We start from the raw sequence: 24,467 nt of genomic DNA, 5'->3' as shown, positions 1-24,467 counted from the left end.
TTGTTCCAGCCCCGCATCAACTATTCCTGGTCCAGACTACATACAGCCTGTGATTAGTTGATTATTTGAAACAGGTGTGTTAGTGCTGGGCTGGAATGAAAGCCTGCACTCCGAGTGGTTCTCTCAGACCTGATGGTAAAAACATCATTCAGAAGAGCACCAACTTGGACGGATGTACAGCATAACCAACAGCAGATACTGTAAAATAGATTGAGACTGTTTTCAGAACATGTACATTTATACATTGTAAAACATAACAGTACACAGGACATTGTGTCTATAGAACATGACAACATCAATTCAAGTTTCTCAACATATTGATAATCAGGAGACCACAAACACGGAGCGTCAGAAATGAGAGCCACACACACATAAGAGTTCTCATCTCTTGAAGAACACTGGTGTGAAATCACTAAAGAAAACATTCTTTTACATAGATAAGTACTTTTTACATGACACAAAACTGTCAAAATATATGCAAAATATTGAATCATTGTATATCACAAAAAACGTATTTAAAAAAACGATACTTCATTATCTACAATAAGAATGGAGTATTGTAGTAAATACCACAGCAATGCTACAGTAAACAGAGCCATACAAGTCGCAGACTCATAGCTATATTCACTAGCAGCTACTCTCTCCATGGGTTATTGGCTTGATCCACTAGAAGAGTACAGACAGTTTTTGGCTTTCTGTTTTGAACCTACAGCAGGGTTGAGGGTTGATATTCATGGGTTTAGGAGTTAGGGGGGTTCATATGTGTTTCCCTGTGAGGAAGAAGAGGGGCCGGTCCTCTTTAGCGTTGGCTGTCTGGAACTCGTCACTCAGCCGGAACCTCCACTCGTCCTCGAGCTCCAGCCTCACCACTGTCTGTCTCAGAGAGCTGCGGTCAGCACATATCACACACAGAACCGCCCCTGGAGGAGGGAAGAGAGAATACCGTTGAAGAACTGATGACTTCTCTGTGTGTGAGTCTGCCTGCATGGGTCTGTGTACGTTTACCTTTGAGGAAGTGAAAGTTCTTTAGGAATCCTGGCGTGACGAAGGAATCCCAGAAGCAGAGCAACAGGCCGCTGAACAGCAGCCCTGTAGTACTGATGTTGATGGAGCGAGGTCTGGAACTCACAAAACACACCGTCACCTGGAGAGAGAGGGGGGGGGGGGGAGGAAAGGATGGAGGGACGGAAGGAAGGAGAAAGGGAGGGAAAGAGATGCCCCAATGACTGATCTGACATCGGAACAATCACATATTTATTTGTGTGTGTGTGTGTGTGTGTGTGTGTGTGTGTACCTCAGGCCCCAGGTTGAGGTAGCAGTCTACAGACAGTATGGGGTGTGTGTAGTTGCATGTGCTAAGGGGGAACAGGCTAGAGTGTTGCAGGTATTTCTCTAGCAGTAGCTGTGCAGGCGTGGCCAGGAATGGATGCTTGCTGTCCGGGGCACAGATATACTGAGACGGCTGGACCGAGGTGGGGACATCAGTCATCTGAAACCACACATTATATCAACATTACAATGGTCCTAGCATGAACGTTACAACAACATTACAACTGAGACATCACATTAAAGAGGGATATGAATCGATCCCTGCGGAACACCACATTTGATTTGAAGATGATGTTGTGAGTGTATGTTTGTGTGTGTGGTTGTGTGTGTGGTTGTGTGTGTGTGTGTGTGTAAGACTGTACCTTGTTCTTGATGATGAAGGTGTGGTATCCTCCAATAGAGATCTGTTTCTTCATCACACTAAAGTTGTTGAAACGACAGATGAGCAGACCAGCACTGTGGACTCGCAGGGTGAAGTCAACATCATCACACGTAAACCTGAGGAGGAAGAGGAGGAGAGGGGGAAGAGAGGAAGAGAGGAGAGAGGGAGAAGAGGAGCGAAGGGAAAGAGAAGAGGCAGAGAGAAAGAGTGAGGGATGGTTCACATAGAAACCATTTCAACCTGCCACCACACTTCTTCCAAAACAAATGACTTATCTAAAGTCAACTGTCTGTCCTCTCTAATCCATTTTGGTTGTACAGGACTATTCTAGCATATTATTCAATTCTAGTCTACTGTCTCACCTGTTCTGGTTGAACTGGATGCCCTGGGTCAGGTCCACGTTTAGAAGCAGGAAGTCGTGGAGGTGTCCTCTGGAGAAAGGCTCCCTGTGACGAGCTCCTCCCCCTGACCCCTGACCCTGACCTGGGGAGTGACTGCTCCACTTCCTGATCCCACAGAGGCCGAACTGTGTGAGGTCAGGACACGCCTCCATGTGCTGCAGCACCTGCTTCAGAGACACGTTCCTCTCTACAGGACCTGAGGAACTGGAAGAGAGAAAGAGAGAGAGGATTACAGAGCTATGCAAGGACAACAATGAATTGTGTTGTTGTGTGTGTAGCTGAGAATCATTCCTTGTCGTGTGTATGTGTGTGTGTGTGTGAGTGTGACTGTATACCTGTGTGAGTCCAGGTCCACAGCGTTCCACATGACGCAGGAGTCGTCAGAGAGGATGATGAAGGGCCAGACGTCGGCTGGCGGCCCTCCTCCCTCCACCCTGCGGCTGCGTTCCAGCTCCAGGTTGTTATAGGACAGCTCCTTGATCAGGAAGTGGGCCGCACCTGGGGGAGGGGACAGAGGTCAGAGAGGGAGACATTGTCTCTGTATCTCATAATGTATGTTAGTTCGTTTGTTTGTGTGGGGGAGAGGGTGAGAGATAGATGAAGGGAGGGGGAGTGAGAGAGAGTAAGAGAATGAGTGAGTTAGTGAGAAAGAGAGTGGAGCTGGAGGTGGTTATAGCGCACCGAGCCCGGCTCCATTGAAGATGGTGGGCAGCACCAGCATAATGTGGTTGGGCCAGTACTTCTTATAGACAGCCATCTCATACTCCTTGATGACCAGGATGTGGAGGTGGGCCGCCCCATCCATGGCGTGGTACAGGTTGAACAGGCCATGCTCATGACGACCTGTTGTTGGGGTGAAGATGGGACTCTTGATACAGTCTGGGTTCTGATAGGGGAACGAGAAACATACACAAGTTTGAGTGGGTTCTGCAAAGATTTGATCTTTTCAGGGTTTCTATACTATGTATTATGTTGACTGTATATGTTAGTGGAGGTTTCAGATATGGAAGTACTATAGGAAATAAATAAATAAATAAATAAAGAGTAAGAGAGGAAAAATAGGCTCTTGGGAGCTCCCTGGTGGTGAGATTATGCAGTGCATCCTCACTTCACTGATTGTGGGTTTGAGGAAGGGGTTAGTAGTGTCCTGCTATGGTTCAATTCTCTACTCTTCTCCTTGACATGTGTACCTGCTCAATCCCCCTATCATATTTAAATGTAATGAGTTAGCACCCTATTTCTTAAACCAATCCATTTATTTCACATCCATAAAGGGGAGTGGATGAGTGCACACCTCAGGAAGAACGGTAGAGAATGGGTATTACGGTTAGTATTAAGGGTGAGGGGCTTAGTTAGATTACCCAATCGGAGGTGAGGGGCAGTCTCATGCTCTCTAGTTGGCCTCCTGGTTGGCTAAAGCTGAAGTAGTGGTGTTTAGACTTGGGAATGATGAAGTAGAGCTGGATATCCTCCCCCAGCAGCAGGTGGGAGAAGGTGAAGGCATGCAGGGTCAACTCATACATCTACACATATATAATACACAAAGAAAATACATTATCATACATCTACACAAATCAAATACATTATCATACATTTACACATATATAATACACAAAGAAAATACATTATCATACATCTACACAAATCAAATACATTATCATACATCTACACATATATAATACACAAAGAAAACACATTACCATACATCTACACATATATAATACACAAAGAAAATACATTATCATACATCTACACAAATCAAATACATTATCATACATTTACACATATAATACATTATTATACATCTACACATGTAGAATAACCATATATAACACATTATCATACATTTACACATAGAATACATTATCATACATATACACATATAGAATACATTATTATACATCTACACATATAGAATACATTATTATACATCTACACAAATAGAATACATGATCATACATATACACATATAGAATACATTATTATACATCTACACATATAGAATACATTATTATACATCTACACATAGAGAATACATTATTATACATCTACACAAATAAAATACATTATCATACAGCTACACATATAGAATACATTACTATACATCTACACATAGAACACAGTATTATACATCTACACATAGAGAATAGATTATTATACATCTACACAAATAAAATACATTATCATACATCTACACATATACAATACATTACTATACATCTACACATATACAATACATTATTATACACCTACACATATACAATACACAAATAGAATACATTATCATACATCTACACATATAGAATGAACATGTATAATACATTATTATATATACACATATAGAATGCATGATCATACATCCACACATAAATTCATGATTGAACATGTACACATATAGAATACATTATCATACATCTACACATATAGAATACATTATCCTACATACGTTTCTTAATTAAATGTTCACTCCCTGTACTTGTTTCTCTTCTCCAAGCATCTGTCCTTACACATATAGAATACATTACCTTACATGTACACATGGAGAATACATTACCTTACATCTACACATTTTGAATAAACATATATAACACATTATCATACATATACACATATATAATACATTATCATACATCTACACATATAGAATACACATATAGAATACATTATCATACATATACACATATAGAATACACATATAGAATACATTATCATACATCTACACATATAGAATACATTATTATAAATATACACATATAGAATACACATATAGAATACATTATCATACATCTACACATATAGAATACATTATTATACATATGCACAGATATAATATATTATCATACATCCACACATATAGAATAAGCTATCATATGTCTACACATATAGAATAAACATATATAATAAATATTTTCTACATCTTCACATATAAAATACACATATAGAATACATTATCATACATACAGTTGAAATCGGAAGTTTACATACACCTTAGCCAAATACATTTAAACTCGGTTTTTCACAATTCCTGACATTTAATCCTAGTAAAAATCCCTGTCTTAGGTCAGTTAGGATCATCACTTTATTTTAAGAATGTGAAATGTCAGAATAATAGTAGAGAGAATGATTTTTTTCAGCTTTTATTTATTTCATCACATTCTCAGTGGGTCAGAAGTTTACATACACTCAAATAGTATTTGGTAGCATTGCCTTTAAATTGTTTAATTTGGGTCAAATGTTTCCCACAATAAATTGGGTGAATTTTGGCCCATTCCCCCTGACAGAGCTGGTGTAACTGAGTCAGGTTTGTGGGCTTGCACACGCTTTTTCAGTTCTGCCCACAAATTTTCTATGGGATTGAGGTCAGGGCGTTAACTTGACTTTGTTGTCCTTAAGCCATTTTGCCACAACTTTGGAAGTATGTTTTGGGTCATTGTCCATTTGGAAGACCCATTTGTGACCAAGCTGTTTCATCAGACCAGAGGACATTTCTCCAAAAAGTATGATCTTTGTCCCCATGTGCAGTTGCAAACTGTAGTCTGACTTTTTTTATGGCGGTTTTGGAGCAGTGGCTTCTTCCTTGCTGAGCGGCCTTTCAGGTTTTGTTGATACAGGACTCGTTTTACTGTGGATATAGATACTTTTGTACTTGTTTCCTCCAGCATCTTCACAAGGTCCTTTCCTGTTGTTCTGGGATTGATTTGCACTTTTCGCACCAAAGTACATTCATCTCTAGGTGACAGAACGCATCTCCTTCCTGAGCGGTATGATGGCTGTGTGGTCCCATGGTGTTTATACTTGCGTACTATTGTTTGTACAGATGAACGTGGTGCCTTCAGGCATTTGGAAATTGCTCCCAAGGATGAACCAGACTTGTGGAGGTCTACAAATTCTTTTCTGAGGTCTTGGCTGATTTCTTTAGATTTTTCCATGATGTCAAGCAAAGAGGCACTGAGTTTGAAGGTAGGCCTTGAAATACATCCACAGGTACACCTCCAATTGACTCAAATGATGTCAATTAGCCTGTCAGAAGCTTCTAAAGCCATGACATCATTGTCTGGAATTTTCCAAGCTGTTTAAAGGCACAGTCAACTTAGTGTATGTAAACTTCTGACCCACTGGAATTGTGATACAGTGAAATATTCTGTCTATAAACAATTGTTGGAAAAAGTACTTGTGTTATGCACAAAGAAGATGTCCTAACCAACTTGCCAAAACTATAGTTTGTTAACAAGAAATGTGTGGAGTGGTTGAAAAACGAGTTTTAATGACTCCAACCTAAGTGTCTGTAAACTTCCGACTTCAACTGTATGCACATATAGAATACATTATCATACACCTACACATATAGAATACATTATCATACATCTACACATATAGAATACATTATCATACATATACACACATATGTCATACATCTACACATATAGAATAGATATACATCTACAAATATAGAATACAGTATCATACATCTACACATATATAATATATGATCATACATCTACACATATAGAATGCATTACTATACATCTACACATATACAATACATAATCATACATCTACACATATAGAATAGATATACATCTACACATATAGAATACATTATCATACATCTACACATAGAATACATTATCATACATATACACACATAGAATACATTATCATACATCTACACGTATAGAATACATTATCATACATCTACACATATAGGATACATTATCATACATCTACACATATAGAATACATTATCATACATATACACCCATAGAATACATGATCATACATCTACACATATAGAATAGATAGATATACATCTACACATATAGAATACATTATCATACATCTACACATGTAGAATACATTATCATACATCTACACATATAGAATACATTATCATACATCTACACATATAGAATAGATATACATCTACACATCTACAGTGCAATCAGAAAGTATTCAGACCCCTTGACTTTTCCCACATTTTCTAAAATTGATTTAAAAAAAGTTTCCCCCTCATGAATCTACACAAAATAACCCATAATGACAAGGCAAAAACAGGTTTAGACATTTTTGCAAATGTATAAAAGAAAAAAACCCAGAACCATCTCAAGGATGATCAATGGAAACAGGATGCACCTGAGATCAATGTATAGTCTCATAGCAAAGGGTCTGAATACTATGGAAATAAGGTGTTTCTGTTTTTAAATTGTAATACATTTGCAAAACATATCTACACCTGTTTAGCCTTGTCATTATGGGGTCTGTTTGTAGATTGATGAGGATGTTATTTATTGAATCAATTTAGTTGAAATGTGGACATTTTAGAAATCAATTGACAAAATGTGTAAAAAGTCAAAAGGGGTCTGAACACTTTGGAAGGCATTGTATGTTTCTATTTATAAATGATAATATATTTATAATACATGATCATGTATCTACAGATATAGAATACATGATCATGTCCCAGAGAGATACAACATAACAACATTTTAAAGACCAACTATGCACTGATTAGTACAGCTAATACTAAACAGTGTGTGTGTGTTTGTGTGTGTGTTTGAGACTGTGTGTGTGTGTGTGTGTGTGTGTTTGAGACTGTGTGTGTGTGTGTGTGTTTGTGTGTGTGTTTGAGACTGTGTGTGTGTGTGTGTATGTTTGTGTGTGTGTTTGAGACTGTGTGTGTGTGTGTTTGAGACCATGTGTGTGTTTGAGACCGTGTGTGTGTGTGTTTGAGACCATGTGTGTGTTTGAGACCGTGTGTGTGTGTGTTTGAGACTGTGTGTGTGTGTGTGTTTGAGACTGTGTGTGTGTGTGTTTGAGACCGTGTGTGTGTGTGTGTATTTCAGACCATGTGTGTGTTTGAGACCGTGTGTGTGTGTGTGTGTTTGAGGCTGTGTGTGTGTGTGTGTTCTCTGCTCACCTGGTATGCGGGGTTGAAGCCAGTGTACTGGTGACACTGCTCACAGTGGTGGTAGGTGTTGTAGGCTGCGTATTTAGACAGTTTGATTCTGGCCGTACGCCTCCGCAGATACACGTCCTCCTGACGTCTGGGGATTCCTGGGGGAAGAGCAGGGGCTGGGGGTTAGTCGACCAGGAGAACACCAGTCAACAATCATGGAATAACCATAGAGCATCTGAGAACCAGAACCACATACTGTACACAGCTACAGAGTTTAGCCAATCATTGGTTATCTAGTTTGTTTTTTCTACAATAGTAGAACAAGAGACCAGGAGGTCCAAGACAATGATCTAGTAAGACTGCCTATGATAATGTTATGGTCCTAGAGAGATGTCCCGCTTAATGTCCAACCATCAGTGTTGGGGTAGTAGCCAGGGCAGTAGACAGTGCTGATGTCTTCATATCTGGGGTTGTGGACTCTGTAGTCAAACGGAATGCCCCTCAGTGTGTCTGTGACTGGCCAGGAGGCACAGGTTGGCTGGCACTGGACACGCTCCAGCTGACCACCTATACAACACAGATATGTATATATTCATGATACATTCATAACAGCTAATAGTGCCTTAAAACAACCTCATGTAGGGTTATCAGAGTCCAAACCGCTTCTGCGTCTGCACAGCTGTTTTCTAGAATCTTGGACCGTTGAAGTGTCAGCACGGCCCAGATGATGTATCTATCTGTCATCACATTCAGTTGAATGGAAGGTGCTCTCAGTTAGCCGCTGGGCTATTAAGACTCTGCACCCTTCACTGCTCTAATATACAATAGCACAGAGGTGTAAAACACAATTCAGAGACCCACAGCCACAGTGGTTATGGGAGTGTTGTCATGGTAACTCACTGAAGTTGATATCTTCCTCATCATAGATGTCCACCTCCATCAGTCGGATCAGCATACGAGACAGGATGCCCAGAAACTGGAGGTACGCCCCTGTCTTCCCCACCTGAACAGTTTACAGGAGTCAGTATGGCGTGTGTTTGTTTTGGTGTGTGTGTGCAAGGCTATGTATGTGTGTGTGTTTCCACTGAGCAGCAGTCTGCATGTGTGTATGTCTGTGTATACCTGTGGGGGTCCACTGAGCAGCAGTCTGCATGTGTGTATGTCTGTGTATACCTGTGGGTGTCCACTGAGCAGCAGTCTGCATGTGTGTATGTCTGTGTATACCTGTGGGTGTCCACTGAGCAGCAGTCTGCATGTGTGTATGTCTGTGTATTCCTTGTGGGGATCCACTGAGCAGCAGTCTGCATGTGTGTATGTCTGTGTATACCTGTGGGGGTCTGCTGAGCAGCAGTCTGCATGTGTGTATGTCTGTGTATACCTGTGGGGGTCCGCTGAGCAGCAGTCTGCATGTGTGTATATCTGTGTATACCTGTGGGAGTCCGCTGAGCAGGAGTCTGCATGTGTGTATGTCTGTGTATACCTGTGGGGGTCCGCTGAGCAGGAGTCTGCATGTGTGTATGTCTGTGTATACCTGTGTGGGTCTGCTGAGCAGCAGTCTGCATGTGTGTATATCTGTGTATACCTGTGGGTGTCCACTGAGCAGCAGTCTGCATGTGTGTATGTCTGTGTATACCTGTGGGGGTCCGCTGAGCAGCAGTCTGCATGTGTGTATGTCTGTGTATACCTGTGGGGGTCCACTGAGCAGCAGTCTGCATGTGTGTATATCTGTGTATACCTGTGTGGGTCTGCTGAGCAGCAGTCTGCATGTGTGTATATCTGTGTATACCTGTGGGGGTCCACTGAGTAGCAGTCTGCGGGGATGGAAGTTGTCTGTGCGCCCCTTTGCAGGGCGGTTGCTGCTGTCCATGTGGTGAGGCTGTGGGATGGTCCACTGGCGGTAATACAGAGACTGTTCTGTACACGTCATCATCTTACTTAGCAGAGGTCTGACACAGAGGAAGGGAAAGCTTCATTAGAAACGTTGATATACAGCATCATCTTACTCAACTGTCTGTCTGTGTGTGTTTGTGTTTGTGTGTGACTTTTCCTACCTGAAGGAGCTGGCCCAGGTCACAGACCGGTGTGGTAGGAAGGAGGTGCAGCGAGGCAGCCCGCTCCCGTCGCGTGCCTTGATGATGTCATAGAGTCCCCGGGGCAGCAGCAGGGAAGGGGGGCGGCTCACCCCCCGTGCCCAGGAGCAGCCCTGAAGGAGAGAGGGGGGTAGGGGGGAGGAGGAAACCAAGGAAGTGGACTTGGAGGGCCGGCGCTGGGTGTTGGGGGGGCGGTGAGGGTCTTGGGGGGTGGTGTGGGGATGGAGGGGGTCCGCAGCAATGCTGTCGGGGAAGGTTCGGGTGGGCTGGAGAACCGATTTCAGAGCTAGAAGGAAGAGAAGAGGAAGAGGGTTAGAGGAGAACACAGAGGTGAGTTATACTGTTGATATAGAGAAGAACACAGAGGTGAGTTATACTGTTGATATAGAGAAGAACACAGAGGTGAGTTATACTGTTGATATAGAGGAGAACACAGAGGTGAGTTATACTGTTGATATAGAGAAGAACACAGAGGTGAGTTATACTGTTGATATAGAGAAGAACACAGGTGAGTTATACTGTTGATATAGAGAAGAACACAGAGGTGAGTTATACTGTTGATATAGAGAAGAACACAGGTGAGTTATACTGTTGATATAGAGAAGAACACAGAGGTGAGTTATACTGTTGATATAGAGAAGAACACACGTGAGTTATACTGTTGATATAGAGAAGAACACAGAGGTGAGTTATACTGTTGATATAGAGAAGAACACAGAGGTGAGTTATACTGTTGATATAGAGAAGAACACAGGTGAGTTATACTGTTGATATAGAGAAGAACACAGGTGAGTTATACTGTTGATATAGAGAAGAACACAGAGGTGAGTTATACTGTTGATATAGAGAAGAACACAGGTGAGTTATACTGTTGATATAGAGAAGAACACAGGTGAGTTATACTGTTGATATAGAGAAGAACACAGAGGTGAGTTATACTGTTGATATAGAGAAGAACACAGGTGAGTTATACTGTTGATATAGAGAAGAACACAGAGGTGAGTTATACTGTTGATATAGAGAAGAACACACGTGAGTTATACTGTTGATATAGAGAAGAACACAGAGGTGAGTTATACTGTTGATATAGAGAAGAACACAGGTGAGTTATACTGTTGATATAGAGAAGAACACAGGTGAGTTATACTGTTGATATAGAGAAGAACATAGGTGAGTTATACTGTTGACATAGAGAATAATACAGGTGAGTTATACTGTTGATATAGAGAAGAACACAGAGGTGAGTTATACTGTTGATATAGAGAAGAACACAGAGGTGAGTTATACTGTTGATATAGAGAAGAACACAGGTGAGTTATACTGTTGATATTATAAACAGTCAAATGTGTGGTTAAGTGGTAGAAACACCTGACATTGTCTCATTTAATTGCTAGAATTTAGTTGTATTTAATTTAACTGAACATCTCTCACTGTTCTCTCCCCCCTCCTCCTCATTGTCGGTGCTATTGAGTTTGTCTGAGTCGCTCTCTGATAGGTCACTGCCCAGGCCGGGGGCGTGGCCGTGGGGCTGTGACCCCTGGGACTCCACCCTCACCAGGTAGGCCGCCAATCCTAGCTCCTGCTCCAATGCCGTGCGCTGCAGGTAGGAGGAGCTTATCACACGCAGATCACAGTACTTCAGTGATCTGGTCAAAGGAGAGAAAATACATCAATCAACCAATCCAATGTTTGCGTATGTGTGTGTGTGTGTGAGTGCTTGCGTGCGTGTGTACCTGGGTAGGGACTCTCCCAGGGGGTCTGCCCCAGAGAGGATGAGGATGCAGGGCAGGGCCTCTAGCTCCAGGTAGGTACGAGGAACCCAGTCTGTCTCCTGGATCTTCAGCCATGTCTGGACACACACACACACACACACACACACACACACACACACACACACACACACACACACACACACACACACGCACACACACACACAGGCGTTTACCAAGTACTAGGACAGTAATAAATTGTAAAAGGTTACAGTATATGTCGCCTGCCCTACTTTGAGATTGTTTTACAATGCTGTCCACTAACCTACTGTAGCTAACTGTCACGTGGGGTAACAACCCTAAGCTAGATCCTTATCCCTGTTCATGTGATCTAAAAGGCCAAACTGATCCTAAATCAGCACTCCTACTCAGAGACGTTTTAAACATACACTGCCGTTCAAAGGTTTGGGGTCACTTAGAAATGTTCTTGTTTTTGAAAGATTTAGTTGTTTTTTTGGCCATTAAAATAACATCAAATTGATCAGAAATACAGTGTAGACATTGTTAATGTTGTAAATGACTATTGTAGCTGGAAACAGCTAATTTGTATGGAATATCTACATAGGCATACAGAGGCCCATTATCAGCAACCATCACTCTGCAACGGCTGTCGTAGGTGGAAGAAGGAGAGGACCAAGGTGCAGCGTGGTACGTGTTCATGATCTTTTAATTACACTGAACACTAGAACAAAAATAACAAAACGGAACAAACAAAACAGTCCTGTCTGGTACAGAGACAGAGACAGAAAACAACTACCCACAAATCAAAGTGGGAATACAGGCTACTAAGTATGGTTCTCAATCAGAGACAACGATTGACAGCTGCCTCTGATTGGGAACCATACCAGACCAAAAGCAGAAATACAAAACATAGAACAAAAACATAGAATGCCCACTCCAACTCACGCCCTGACCAAACTAAAATAGAGACATAAAAAAGGAACTAAGGTCAGGACGTGACACACTCCTGTGTTCCAATGGCATGTTGTGTTAGCTAATCCAAGTGTATCATTTTAAAAGTCTAAATGATCATTAGAAACCCTTTTACAATTATGTCAGCACAGCTGAAAACTGTTGTCCTGATTAAAGAAGCAATAAAACTGGCCTTCTTTAGACTAGTTGAGTATCTGGAGCATCAGCATTTGTGGGTTCGATTAAAGGCTCAAAATGGCCAGAAACAAATAACTTTCTTCTGAAACTCGTCAGTCTATTTTTGTTCTGAGAAATGAAGTCTATTCCATGTGAGAAATTGCCAAGAAACTAAAGATCTCGTACAACGCTGTGTACTACTCCCTTCACAGAACAGCGCAAACTGTCTCTAACCTGAATAGAAAGAAGAGTGGGAGAACCCGGTGCACAACTGAGCAAGAGGACAAGTACATTAGAGTGTCTAGTTTGAGAAACAGACGCCTCACAAGTCCTCAACTGGCAGCTTCTTTAAATAATACCCACAAAACACCAGTCTCAACGTCAACAGTGAAGAGGCGACTCCAGAATGCTGGCCTTCAGTTCTCCTGTTGTTTAACCTTACCTTGATGCGCTCAGTGAAGCTCTGTCCTATGCTGAGGGTTTGGCTGGGGTTTCCCAGGATGATCTCAAAGAGCTCCCCCAGCCCCAGTCTCTGTCTGATCCGCACCAGCCGTTGGTGGGCCCACCCTGCCAGAGCCAATGAGGGGAGCCGTAGCAGCACCATGTGACCATGGTGGGAGGGGCATCGCTGGGCGGCGCTAAGCAGGCTCTGGACGATCTCCAGCGTCTCGACGGAGGTGTGTTTATGTTGGCTCCGCCCCCCTGAGCCAGACCGACCCGACACGGCCATCATGGCCACACAGTAGTGTTGTATTAAAACCTGGGTCCGGATCACTGCACTGTGTAGCTTGGGGAACCTGGGACAGGGGCATCAAGAAATGTAGTTACTGTACATGCTTGTGTCATTTCTGGGCTCCCGAGTGGCACAGCGGTCTAAGACACTGCATCTCAGTCCTAGAGGTGTCACTACAGACCCTGGTTTGAGTACAGGCTTTATCACAACCAGCCGTGATTGGCTGTCATTGTAAATAAGAATTTGTTGTTAACTAACTTGCCGCGTTAAATAAAGGTTAAATAAATAAAACATTTCATATGAAAATAAATTGATAGCCCAAATGAAATCTTATGTATTGTGTGTATTTTTTTGACTGCGTGAGTGAGTATATGTGTGTTTCTGTGCGTATATGCATGTATATGTATGCGTGTATGTGTGTGTATGCGTGTGTTACCTCTCCTCCAGGACAGAGGCCGTGCTTTCGAAGGAGCTGTCGTAGCGGAGGAGAGGCAGACCGCTGCCTGAACGAGTCGAGTCCAGCAGCTCACACACACCAAAGTACTGTGTCTTCTCAAGGTACAGATCCACTTCCTACGCACACACACACACACACACACACACACACACACACACACACACACACACACACACACACAAACAAGAGTTTGAGAAAACAGTGTACGTACGTGTGTGTGTGACTCTCTCTGTGTGTGACTGTTCGTGTATGTGAGAGAGTGTCTTACATTATTGAAAGCAGAGGGCCAGTGTATCTCGTTGTATGGGCTGATGCGTGTGTGTTGTGTCTGCAGGACAAAGGGGAACGAGGTGACGTAGAGAGTCAGGATGTTGTTGGCGTCTCTGATCTGACAGGAGTTGAGCAGGCTGTCCACCAACCCACTGCCGGAGTCACCACCGCTGGCACCATACCCTCCACTGGGAACCACGGGATATATATGTTATGATCATGTCAGAAACACAAGGACACACACACACACACACACCCATGCACATACACGAGTACTCACGCAAACACACAAAAACGCACACACCTGCTGATGTCCCAGTGAGCGTGGTCATGAACCAGAATGAAGAGTGTGTTGGGGTTCCTGTTTGCTTCCTGTATGAGGTCATCAATGCGCGCCCTGGCCTCCTGGTCCATCTTCACCACGTAGCGCTCTGCCTCTCTCTGAGACAGACAGTCTTGCTCCAACCCCAGATTCTGTAGGACACCTAGAGTACACACACAGACAGGGATTAAACACACACACAGACACACAGACACACACACGCACACACACACACACACACACACACACACACACACACACACACACACACACACACACACACACACACACACACACACACGACAGGTTGCCTAGTGGTTAAGAGCATTGGGCCAGACAACCAAAAGGTTGCTAGAATCCCAGAGTTGGCAAGGCGTAAAAATCTGCCGTTCTGCAAGGCAGGTACCCCCAACAACAACCTCTCCCCGTGTGCCGATGATGAGGACGTTGATTAAGGCAGTCCCACACACCTCTCTGATTCAGAGGGGCTGGGTTAAATGCGGAAGACACATTTCAGTTGAATGCATTCAGTTGTACAACTGACTATGTATCCCCTTTCCCTTTACACACAGACAGACACACACATGGCACCAATGTGTTTCAGGTGAAAGTTTGAGTAACAAGAGCCAACACATCTCTGAATTTAGGTTTCTATAAAACACACCAGCAGGGGGCTCTGTGTCTTCAGCCTGGTAGGTTTCTATAAAACACACCAGCAGGGGGCTCTGTGTCTTCAGCCTGGTAGGTTTCTATAAAACACACCAGCAGGGGGCTCTGTGTCTTCAGGCTGCTAGGTTTCTATACAACACACCAGCTGGGGGCTCTGTGTCTTCAGGCTGCTAGGTTTCTATACAACACACCAGCTGGGGGCTCTGTGTCTTCAGGTTGCTAGGTTTCTATAAAACACACCAGCTGGGGGCTCTGTGTCTTCAGGTTGCTAGGTTTCTATAAAACACACCAGTTGGGGGCTCTGTGTCTTCAGGCTGCTAGGTTTCTATAAAACACACCAGCTGGGGGCTCTGTGTCTCCAGGCTGCTAGGTTTCTATAAAACACACCAGCAGGGGGCTCTGTGTCTTCAGGTTGCTAGGTTTCTATAGAACACAACAGCAGGGGGCTCTGTGTCTTCAGGTTGCTAGGTTTCTATAGAACACACCAGCAGGGGGCTCTGTGTCTTCAGGTTGCTAGGTTTCTATAGAACACAACAGCAGGGGGCTCTGTGTCTTCAGGTTGCTAGGTTTCTATAGAACACACCAGCAGGGGGCTCTGTGTCTTCAGGTTGCTAGGTTTCTATACAACACACCAGCTGGGGGCTCTGTGTCTTCAGGTTGCTAGGTTTCTATAGAACACAACAGCTGGGGGCTCTGTGTCTTCAGGTTGCTAGGTTTCTATAAAACACACCAGCTGGGGGCTCTTTGTCTTCAAGTTGCTAGGTTTCTATAAAACACACCAGCAGGGGGCTCTGTGTCTTCAGCCTGCTACACAACAGACATCAGTTAGAGGAGAACAAGAACTGAAGACAACTTCCTGGAAGTCACCTCAGGAGGGATGGAGGTTGAGGAAAGAAGGGGGAGGACGAGCAGGAATAATAAGAAGAAGAAAGTTTAAAAAAATAAAACTTAAAGTTTTATTTGAACCCTAAATGGTTCTCAAGTAGATTACTAAGAAAAGCTCATCCATTGTTTAAAAATTGCCTTTGTGCAGGTTGCCATGTCTCATTTTCGATTAATTGAATATGATACTTTTTTCAAAGGATCTGTCTTTTTCAAACAAGCATTGTAGAGCTGGCTACAATTTCAATTTCATCCCCCTGAAAAGATATATATTACAACAAATATTATGGCTGAACTCAAATGTGCTGGTTGATAAAATACCTGTATTTATGGGAAAGATGTTTGAAAAGGGTATTTTGTTCTTAAATTCTATTGTGAATTGTAATGGTACCGATTCCATGGTACAGGGTGTATCCTAGATCTGAATGAATGAAATATTCTTATTAAATACTTTTTCTTTACTTAGTTGAATGTGCTGACAACAAAATCACACAAAAATGATCAATGGAAATCAAATTTATCAACCCATGGAGGTCTGGATTTGGAGTCACACTCAAAATTAAAGTGGAAAACCACACTACAGCCTGATCCAACTTTGATGTAATGTCCTTAAAACAAGTCCAAATGAGGCTCAGTAGTGTGTGTGGCCTCCACGTGCCTGTATGACCTCCCTACAACGCCTGGGCATGCTCCTGATGAGGTGGCAGATGGTCTCCTGAGGGATCTCCTCCCAGACCTGGACTAAAGCATCCGCCAACTCCTGGACAGTCTGTGGTGCAACGTGGCGTTGGTGGATGGAGCGAGACATGATGTCCCAGATGTGCTCAATTGGATTCAGGTCTGGGGAACGGGCGGGCCAGTCCATAGCATCTTGCAGGAACTGCTGACACACTCCAGCCACATGAGGTCTAGCATTGTCTTGCATTAGGAGGAACCCAGGGCAAACCGCACCAGCATATGGTTTCACAAGGGGTCTGAGGATCTCATCTCGGTACCTAATGGCAGTCAGGCTACCTCTGGCGAGCACATGGAGGGCTGTGCGGCCCCCCAAAGAAATGCCACCCCACACCATGACTGACCCACCGCCAAACCGGTCATGCTGGAGGATGTTGCAGGCAGCAGAACGTTCTCCACGGCGTCTCCAGACTCTGTCACGTCTGTCATATGTGCTCAGTGTGAACCTGCTTTCATCTGTGAAGAGCACAGGGCGCCAGTGGCGAATTTGCCAATCTTGGTGTTCTCTGGCAAATGCCAAACGTCCTGCATGGTGTTGGGCTGTAAGCACAACCCCCACCTGTGGACGTCGGGCCCTCATACCACCCTCATGGAGTCTGTTTCTGACCGTTTGAGCAGACACATGCACATTTGTGGCCTGCTGGAGGTCATTTTGCAGGGCTCTGGCAGTGCTCCTCCTGCTCCTCCTTGCACAAAGGCGGAGGTAGCGGTCCTGCTGCTGGGTTGTTACCCTCCTACGGCCTCCTCCACGTCTCCTGATGTACTGGCCTGTCTCCTGGTAGCGCCTCCATGCTCTGGACACTACGCTGACAGACACAGCAAACCTTCTTGCCACAGCTCGCATTGATGTGCCATCCTGGATGAGCTGCACTACCTGAGCCACTTGTGTGGGTTGTAGACTCCGTCTCATGCTATCACTAGAGTGAATGCACCGCCAGCATTCAAAAGTGACCAAAAAATCAGCCAGGAAGCATAGGAACTGAGAAGTGGTCTGTGGTCACCACCTGCAGAACCACTCCTTTATTGGGGGTGTCTTGCTAATTGCCTATAATTTCCACCTGTTGTCTATTCCATTTGCACAACAGCATGTGAAATGTATTGTCAATCAGTGTTGCTTCCTAAGTGGACAGTTTGATTTCACAGAAGTGTGATTGACTTGGAGTTACATTGTGTTGTTTAAGTGTTCCCTTTATTTTTTTGAGCAGTGTACTAATACTCGTAGTAAAAGTATTTATCTTCAACACGCAATCTGTAGATTCTATTCGATTAGATAGATTGAAATTGTACGTTAAACATCATAGCATAGTTGAAAGATATGTGTTGCATAGAAATACGAAGTGGGTGGCCAGCAGAGATAGATGGGATGGGCTGAAGTAAGCTGAGGGTTGGGATGGGCTGAGGGAAGCTGAGGGTTGTGATGGGCTGAGGGAAGCTGAGGGTTGGTATGGGCTGAGGGAAGCTGAGGGTTGGTATGGGCTGAGGGAAGCTGAGGGATGGGATGGGCTGAGGGAAGCTGAGGGTTGGGATGGGCTGAGGGAAGCTGAGGGTTGGGATGGGCTGAGGGAAGCTGAGTGTTGGGATGGGCTGAGGGAAGCTGAGGGTTGGGATGGGCTGAGGGAAGCTGAGGGTTGGGATGGGCTGAGGGAAGCTGAGGGTTTGGATGGGCTGAGGGAAGCTGAGGGTTGGTATGGGCTGAGGGTTGGTATGGGCTGAGGGAAGCTGAGGGATGGGATGGGATGAGGGAAGCTGAGGGTTGGTATGGGCTGAGGGAAGCTGAGGGATGGGATGGGCTGAGGGAAGCTGAGGGTTGGGATGGGCTGAGGGAAGCTGAGGGTTGGGGGAAGCGGAGGGTTGGGATGGGCTGAGGGAAGCTGAGGGTTGGGATGGGCTGAGGGAAGCTGAGGCTTGGTATGTGGAATTGGAGACAAGTGGGAGTGGAGTTGCTGTGTGAGAGAATGATGGTCAAAAGATAAAGGAAAAAAAACACAATATAAGTACATTTGAATGACACTAAGTGGCAGTGTTTTTACAACTACTGCTGGTTTGCCTGAGGCTGATGCTGTTTGTGTTTGTACACATGCATATACACACACTCTCATTCAAATAAACACATACAAGAACACACACACACATGTAATAGTGCCAGACATGCACACAAACATATACAGTTGGCATTGCTGTTATGATTTCAGTTGTCCTTGATGTAATTTGTTTTAAATGTATTATTGTTATTATTTATTATTTGTTTTCATTGTTGTTTTCTGTTTTCTTCTGTCTTTTCCTTGTTTCTCTTTAGTTCATTCTCTTGGTTGTTGGTGCATTGGGGGGTTCTTGGGGGTGGGGAATGGAATTAATTGTATTTTTTTTCTGTGGGAGGGGTATCGAATGGTTGAGGGACAGCTATTGGGGAACTGTGGGGGGATATTGGAGGGTTCGGGTTTCACAAGATTGTGATCATGAAAAAGGAAACTATGACATATATTTTATATCACTATCATGCACACGCACCCTCACACATAAGGATGGCTCTGTTGCAGAAAGACTGATACATGTTTGATAGTGTCTTGATGCTGTAGTGTTTGTCCTTCATGTTCTAACACTTGACCTTTTTAGGGATAGGGGGCAGCATTTTCATTTTGGATGAATTGCGTGCCCATAGTGAACTGCCTCCTACTCTGTCCCAGATGCTAATATATTCATATTATTACTATTACTATTGGATAGAAAACACTCTGAAGTTTCTTAACCTTTTTGAATTATGTCTGTGAGTATAACAGAACTCATAGGGCAGGCAAACTTCCAAACAGGAAGTGGAAATTCTGGGGCTGGTTTATTTTCAACTCATCGCCTATTCACATCCCAGTAAGATATGGATCTGTTCGCACTTCCTACACCTTCCACTAGATGTCAACAGTCAGTAGAACGTGGAATGAAGTCTTTAGCGGGAATGGAGTCTTTAGCGGGATGTGGGACTGGATGGCAGCTATTTGAGTCAGAATGCCAGTTCCTAGTTACGCGCAGTACTTATTATATCACCATGCGTTCCATTACTTTGTAGACAAAAACGAATGCTCCGGTTGGAACATTATTGGAAATATATGATAATAACATCCTGAAGATTGATTCTCTATTTAGTTTGGCCAGTTTATTCGACCTGGAATATAACTTTTTGAAGTTTTCGTCCGAGTTCGCCTGGACCAGCGTCCGCTTTTGGACATGTGAACTAAACATGCTAGCAAAAGTAGCTAATTGGACACTAGTAATGGACATTATCGAACAAAACAACGATTTATTGCGGAACTAAAATTCTGGGCATTGCATTCTGATGAAGGATCATCAAAGGTAAGGGAATATTTATGATGTAATTTCGTATTTCTGTTGGTTCCAACATGGCGGAGAAATATTGTTACTTCTGAGCGCCATCTCAGATTATTGCATGGTATGCTTTTTTGTAAAATTTAAAAAAAAATCTGACACAGTGGTTGCATTAAGAACAAGTGTATATTTTAATTATATGTAAAACATGTATCTTTCGTCAAAGTTTATGATGAGTATTTCTGTTATTCTCTGCAATTATTCTGGATATTGTTCTGAACATGGCGCCAATGTAAACCGAGATTTGTGGATATAAATATGCATATTATCGAACAAAACATAAATGTATTGTGTAACATGATGTCCTATGAGTGTCATCTGATGAAGATTATCAAAGGTAGTGATTAATTTTATCTCTAATTCTGCTTTTGTGACTATCTTTGGCTGGGAAAAATGGCTGTTGTTTTTGGGATTTGGTGGTGATCTAACATAAATATATGTTGTGTTTTCGCTGTAAAACATTTTAAAAATCGGACACGATGGGTAGATTAACAAGATGTTTATCTTTCATTTGCTGTATTGGACTTGTTAATGTGTGAAAGTTAAATATTTCAAAAAAATATTTTTGAATTTCCCGCGCTGCCTTTTCAGCGGAATGTTGGGGGGGGTCCGTTAGCGGAACGCATGTCCTAGACAGGCTAATGTTACCCCTTCCTTGTGTTTTTTGTAATAAATAATTATATAAAAAAAGAAAAGTAAAAGAAAGAAGAAGAGGAGTCTGTGGAATAGAAGTAAAAGAAACAGAAGAGGAGAAAGACGAGGTAAGAGAGGAAGATAAAAACGAGGTAAGAGAGGAGGAGGGAAGAGAGGAGGATAAAAACGAGGTAAGAGAGGAGGAGGGAAGAGAGGAGGATAAAGACGAGGTAAGAGAGGAGGAGGGAAGAGAGGAGGATAAAGACGAGGTAAGAGAGGAGGATAAAGACGAGGTAAGAGAGGAGGAGGGAAGAGAGGAGGATAAAGACGAGGGAAGAGAGGAGGAGGTAAGAGAGGAGGATAAAGACGAGGTAAGAGGGGAGGAGGGAAGAGAGTAGGATAAAGACGAGGTAAGAGAGGAGGATAAAGACGAGGTAAGAGAGGAGGATAAAGACGAGCTAAGAGAGGAGGAGGGAAGAGAGGAGGATAAAGACGAGGTAAGAGAGGAGGAGGGAAAAGAGGAGGATAAAGACGAGGTAAGAGAGGAGGAGGGAAGAGAGGAGGATAAAGACGAGGTAAGAGAGGAGGATAAAGACGAGGTAAGAGAGGAGGAAGGAAGAGAGGAGGATAAAGATGAGGTAAGAGAGGAGGAGGGAAGAGAGGAGGATAAAGACGAGGTAAGAGAGGAGGAGGGAAGAGAGGAGGATAAAGACGAGGTAAGAGAGGATGAGGGACATTTACCTGAGTTCCAGAGATGCAGTACAGTCTGTTGGAAGGTGACCTCAGAAGGAGGGACACAGATGAGGAAGTGGACCCTGTCGAAGGAGCCCAGGTCCAGGTTCTGAGTACTGGAGTCAGCGATGGCGCACACATGGGACAGCAGCTTCCTGGCTACCACCAACTGGATGGGCCGCACCTCCCGCCACTCCACACGGTACTCTACACACACACACACACACACACACACACACACACACACACACACACGTGGAAACACACTTATTAGACACAATGTATACACACAAAGCATCTATGCGCAAGCACGGACACAAAATCACACACACAGACACCAATTCAATTCAACACACACATACAGTATGTAGCTCAGTCAGACTACAAACATTTCCTGATCAGTGTGTGTGTCTCACCTGAGCAGGAGTCCTTGGGGCTCTCTGCTCTGTCTGTGTGTGTGTCTCTGGCTGGCTCTTTGGGGATGCCTGTAGCTCTGTCTGTCTGTCTGTTTACAGGCCTGCTGTCTCCTGTACACTCCTGACTGATGGACAGGGGGGTCAGTTGGCTCCTGTTCTCCACAGCAGCACTCTCCAGCAACACATCTACATCACCTTCTGACACACACACACACACACACACACACACACACACACACACACACACACACACACACACACACACACACACACACACACACACACACACACACACACACACACACACACACACACACAAACACACACAGATACAGTAAATCCAAACCATTAGTATAAGATGTGTAAATATACACAAACACACCATATCTCTCTCTTTCTCTTTCTCACTAGCTCATTATATCTCAATTCAATTCAAGTCTTTATTGGCATGGGAAACACATATTACGTAACATTGCCAAAGCAAGTGAAGTAGATAATAAACAAAAGAGAAATAAACAATAAAAATGAACAGTAAACATTACACTCACAGAAGTTCCAAAACAATAACGACATTACAAATGTCATATTATATATATATATATACAGTGTTATAATGATGTTCAAATAGTTAAGGTACAAAAGGGAAATGGTCATATATTTGACAGAAGGTTAGGAAGTGTGTCACATTCTGACCTTAGTTCTTTTGTTATGTCTTTGTTTTAGTATGGTCAGGGCATGAGTTCGGTGGGTTGTCTATGTTCCTTTTTCTATGTTTTGGGATTTCTGTGTTTGGCCTGGTAAGGTTCTCAGAGGCAGCTGTTTATCGTTGTCCCTGATTGAGAACCATATTTAGGTAGCCTGGTTGTCCCTGATTGAGAACCATATTTAGGTAGCCTGGTTGTCCCTGATTGAGAACCATATTTAGGTAGCCTGGTTGTCCCTGATTGAGAACCATATTTAGGTAGCCTGGTTGTCCCTGATTGAGAACCATATTTAGGTAGCCTGGTTGTCCCTGATTGAGAACCATATTTAGGTAGCCTGGTTGTCCCTGATTGAGAACCATATTTAGGTAGCCTGGTTGTCCCTGATTGAGAACCATATTTAGGTAGCCTGGTTGTCCCTGATTGAGAACCATATTTAGGTAGCCTGGTTGTCCCTGATTGAGAACCATATTTAGGTAGCCTGGTTTCACTGTTGAGTGGTGGTGGTTATTTTCCGTGTCAGTGTTTGTGCCACACGGGGCCGCTTCCTTTGTTTCACTTTGTTATTTAGTATTTTTGTAGTGTTCAGTTTGTCTTATTAAAATGGACACTTACCATGTTGCAAATTGGTCCGACCTCTCTTACTCCTCATCAGAGGAAGACGACGAACGTTACAAAGTGCAGCTCAGTTTCCACCTCATTTTGTGGGCAGTGAGCACATAGTCTGTCTTCTCTTGAGAGCCATGTCTGCCTACGGTGGCCTTTCTCAATAGCAAGGCTATGCTCACTGAGTCTGTACATAGTCAAAGCTTTCCTTAAGTTTGGGTCAGTCACAGTGGTCAGGTATGTCTCTCGCTCTCATTCTGTCGCTCTCTCTCTGTGTGTCTCTCTCTCTGTGTTTCTGTGTCTCTTTCTCTCTCTCTCTCTCCACCCCCCCTTCACACTCACTCACTCACTCACTCACTCACTCACTCACTCACTCACTCACTCACTCACTCACTCACTCACCAGGTCCCAGAGAGTTGCAGAAGGTAGTGAGCTCCTGGGTCATGCCAGAGGACAGCTGTTGACTGATCTCTCTCAGACTATCACTGGGACTGAACATCCCCTCAGTCAGGGAACGACACTGGTGTTGACCTACAACACACACACACACACACACACACACACACACACACACACACACACACACAGTTCACTTACAGATAAAGGAACCCACAACAAAAATGACACCCCCCCTCCCAATCCCTCTACACACACACCTGTCACCACCATGCAAGACTCTGTCTCCTGTCCCTTGGCTGTACAGATGATGACCACATAGTTGGTATGAGCCAGCTGTCCCTCCATCAGCCTACTGAAGGTGTCAGACAACCCTAGAGCCATCGAGACCTTCTCCCCCAGAACCACCACTCCCTCCCCACATGACGAGGCTGCCAGGTTGGCCAGCCAGGGCAGCTGGGAGGGGGTGAGGGACTGGGCCTGGGGCAGTGGAAGCCCAGGCAGGGTGTAGGGAGCCTGGGGGAGGGAGAGGCCAGGCTGGGCCAGGGGCAGCGGACGCCCAGGCAGGGTGTAGGGAGCCTGGG

At 43.8% G+C, this 24,467-nt stretch overlaps 1 protein-coding gene across 1 annotated transcript in view; it reads right to left on the bottom strand.

Annotated features, from left to right (window-relative positions):
* Positions 1-225: 225 nt before the first annotated feature.
* The window catches only part of LOC110498383 (protein GREB1), a 40,392-nt gene continuing 16,150 nt past the window's right edge, over positions 226-24,467 (bottom strand). The window contains exons 10-32 of the mRNA XM_090209631.1: positions 24,144-24,467; positions 23,890-24,018; positions 22,181-22,378; positions 21,774-21,971; positions 14,721-14,901; positions 14,415-14,604; positions 14,126-14,262; positions 13,399-13,753; positions 11,832-11,947; positions 11,530-11,744; positions 10,060-10,384; positions 9,795-9,954; positions 8,909-9,011; positions 8,420-8,575; positions 8,030-8,166; positions 3,474-3,635; positions 2,794-2,998; positions 2,448-2,610; positions 2,074-2,316; positions 1,692-1,827; positions 1,295-1,489; positions 1,006-1,144; positions 226-920 (exon numbers count right to left, since the gene is read on the bottom strand). The exon at positions 24,144-24,467 is cut by the window's right edge and continues 312 nt beyond it. Of these exons, the coding sequence (XP_090065757.1) occupies positions 757-920; positions 1,006-1,144; positions 1,295-1,489; positions 1,692-1,827; positions 2,074-2,316; positions 2,448-2,610; positions 2,794-2,998; positions 3,474-3,635; positions 8,030-8,166; positions 8,420-8,575; positions 8,909-9,011; positions 9,795-9,954; positions 10,060-10,384; positions 11,530-11,744; positions 11,832-11,947; positions 13,399-13,753; positions 14,126-14,262; positions 14,415-14,604; positions 14,721-14,901; positions 21,774-21,971; positions 22,181-22,378; positions 23,890-24,018; positions 24,144-24,467 (4,331 nt within the window). The 3' untranslated portion in view covers positions 226-756. The remainder of the gene's footprint in view (positions 921-1,005; positions 1,145-1,294; positions 1,490-1,691; positions 1,828-2,073; positions 2,317-2,447; positions 2,611-2,793; positions 2,999-3,473; positions 3,636-8,029; positions 8,167-8,419; positions 8,576-8,908; positions 9,012-9,794; positions 9,955-10,059; positions 10,385-11,529; positions 11,745-11,831; positions 11,948-13,398; positions 13,754-14,125; positions 14,263-14,414; positions 14,605-14,720; positions 14,902-21,773; positions 21,972-22,180; positions 22,379-23,889; positions 24,019-24,143) is intronic.

Source organism: Oncorhynchus mykiss, chromosome 19 (genome assembly GCF_057628025.1).
Source record: "Oncorhynchus mykiss isolate SJ-2025 chromosome 19, ASM5762802v1, whole genome shotgun sequence".
Lineage (NCBI taxonomy): Eukaryota > Metazoa > Chordata > Actinopteri > Salmoniformes > Salmonidae > Oncorhynchus > Oncorhynchus mykiss.
The sequence above is the reverse complement of the archived record's forward strand: the minus strand, read 5'-3'. Positions and strand labels throughout refer to the sequence as shown.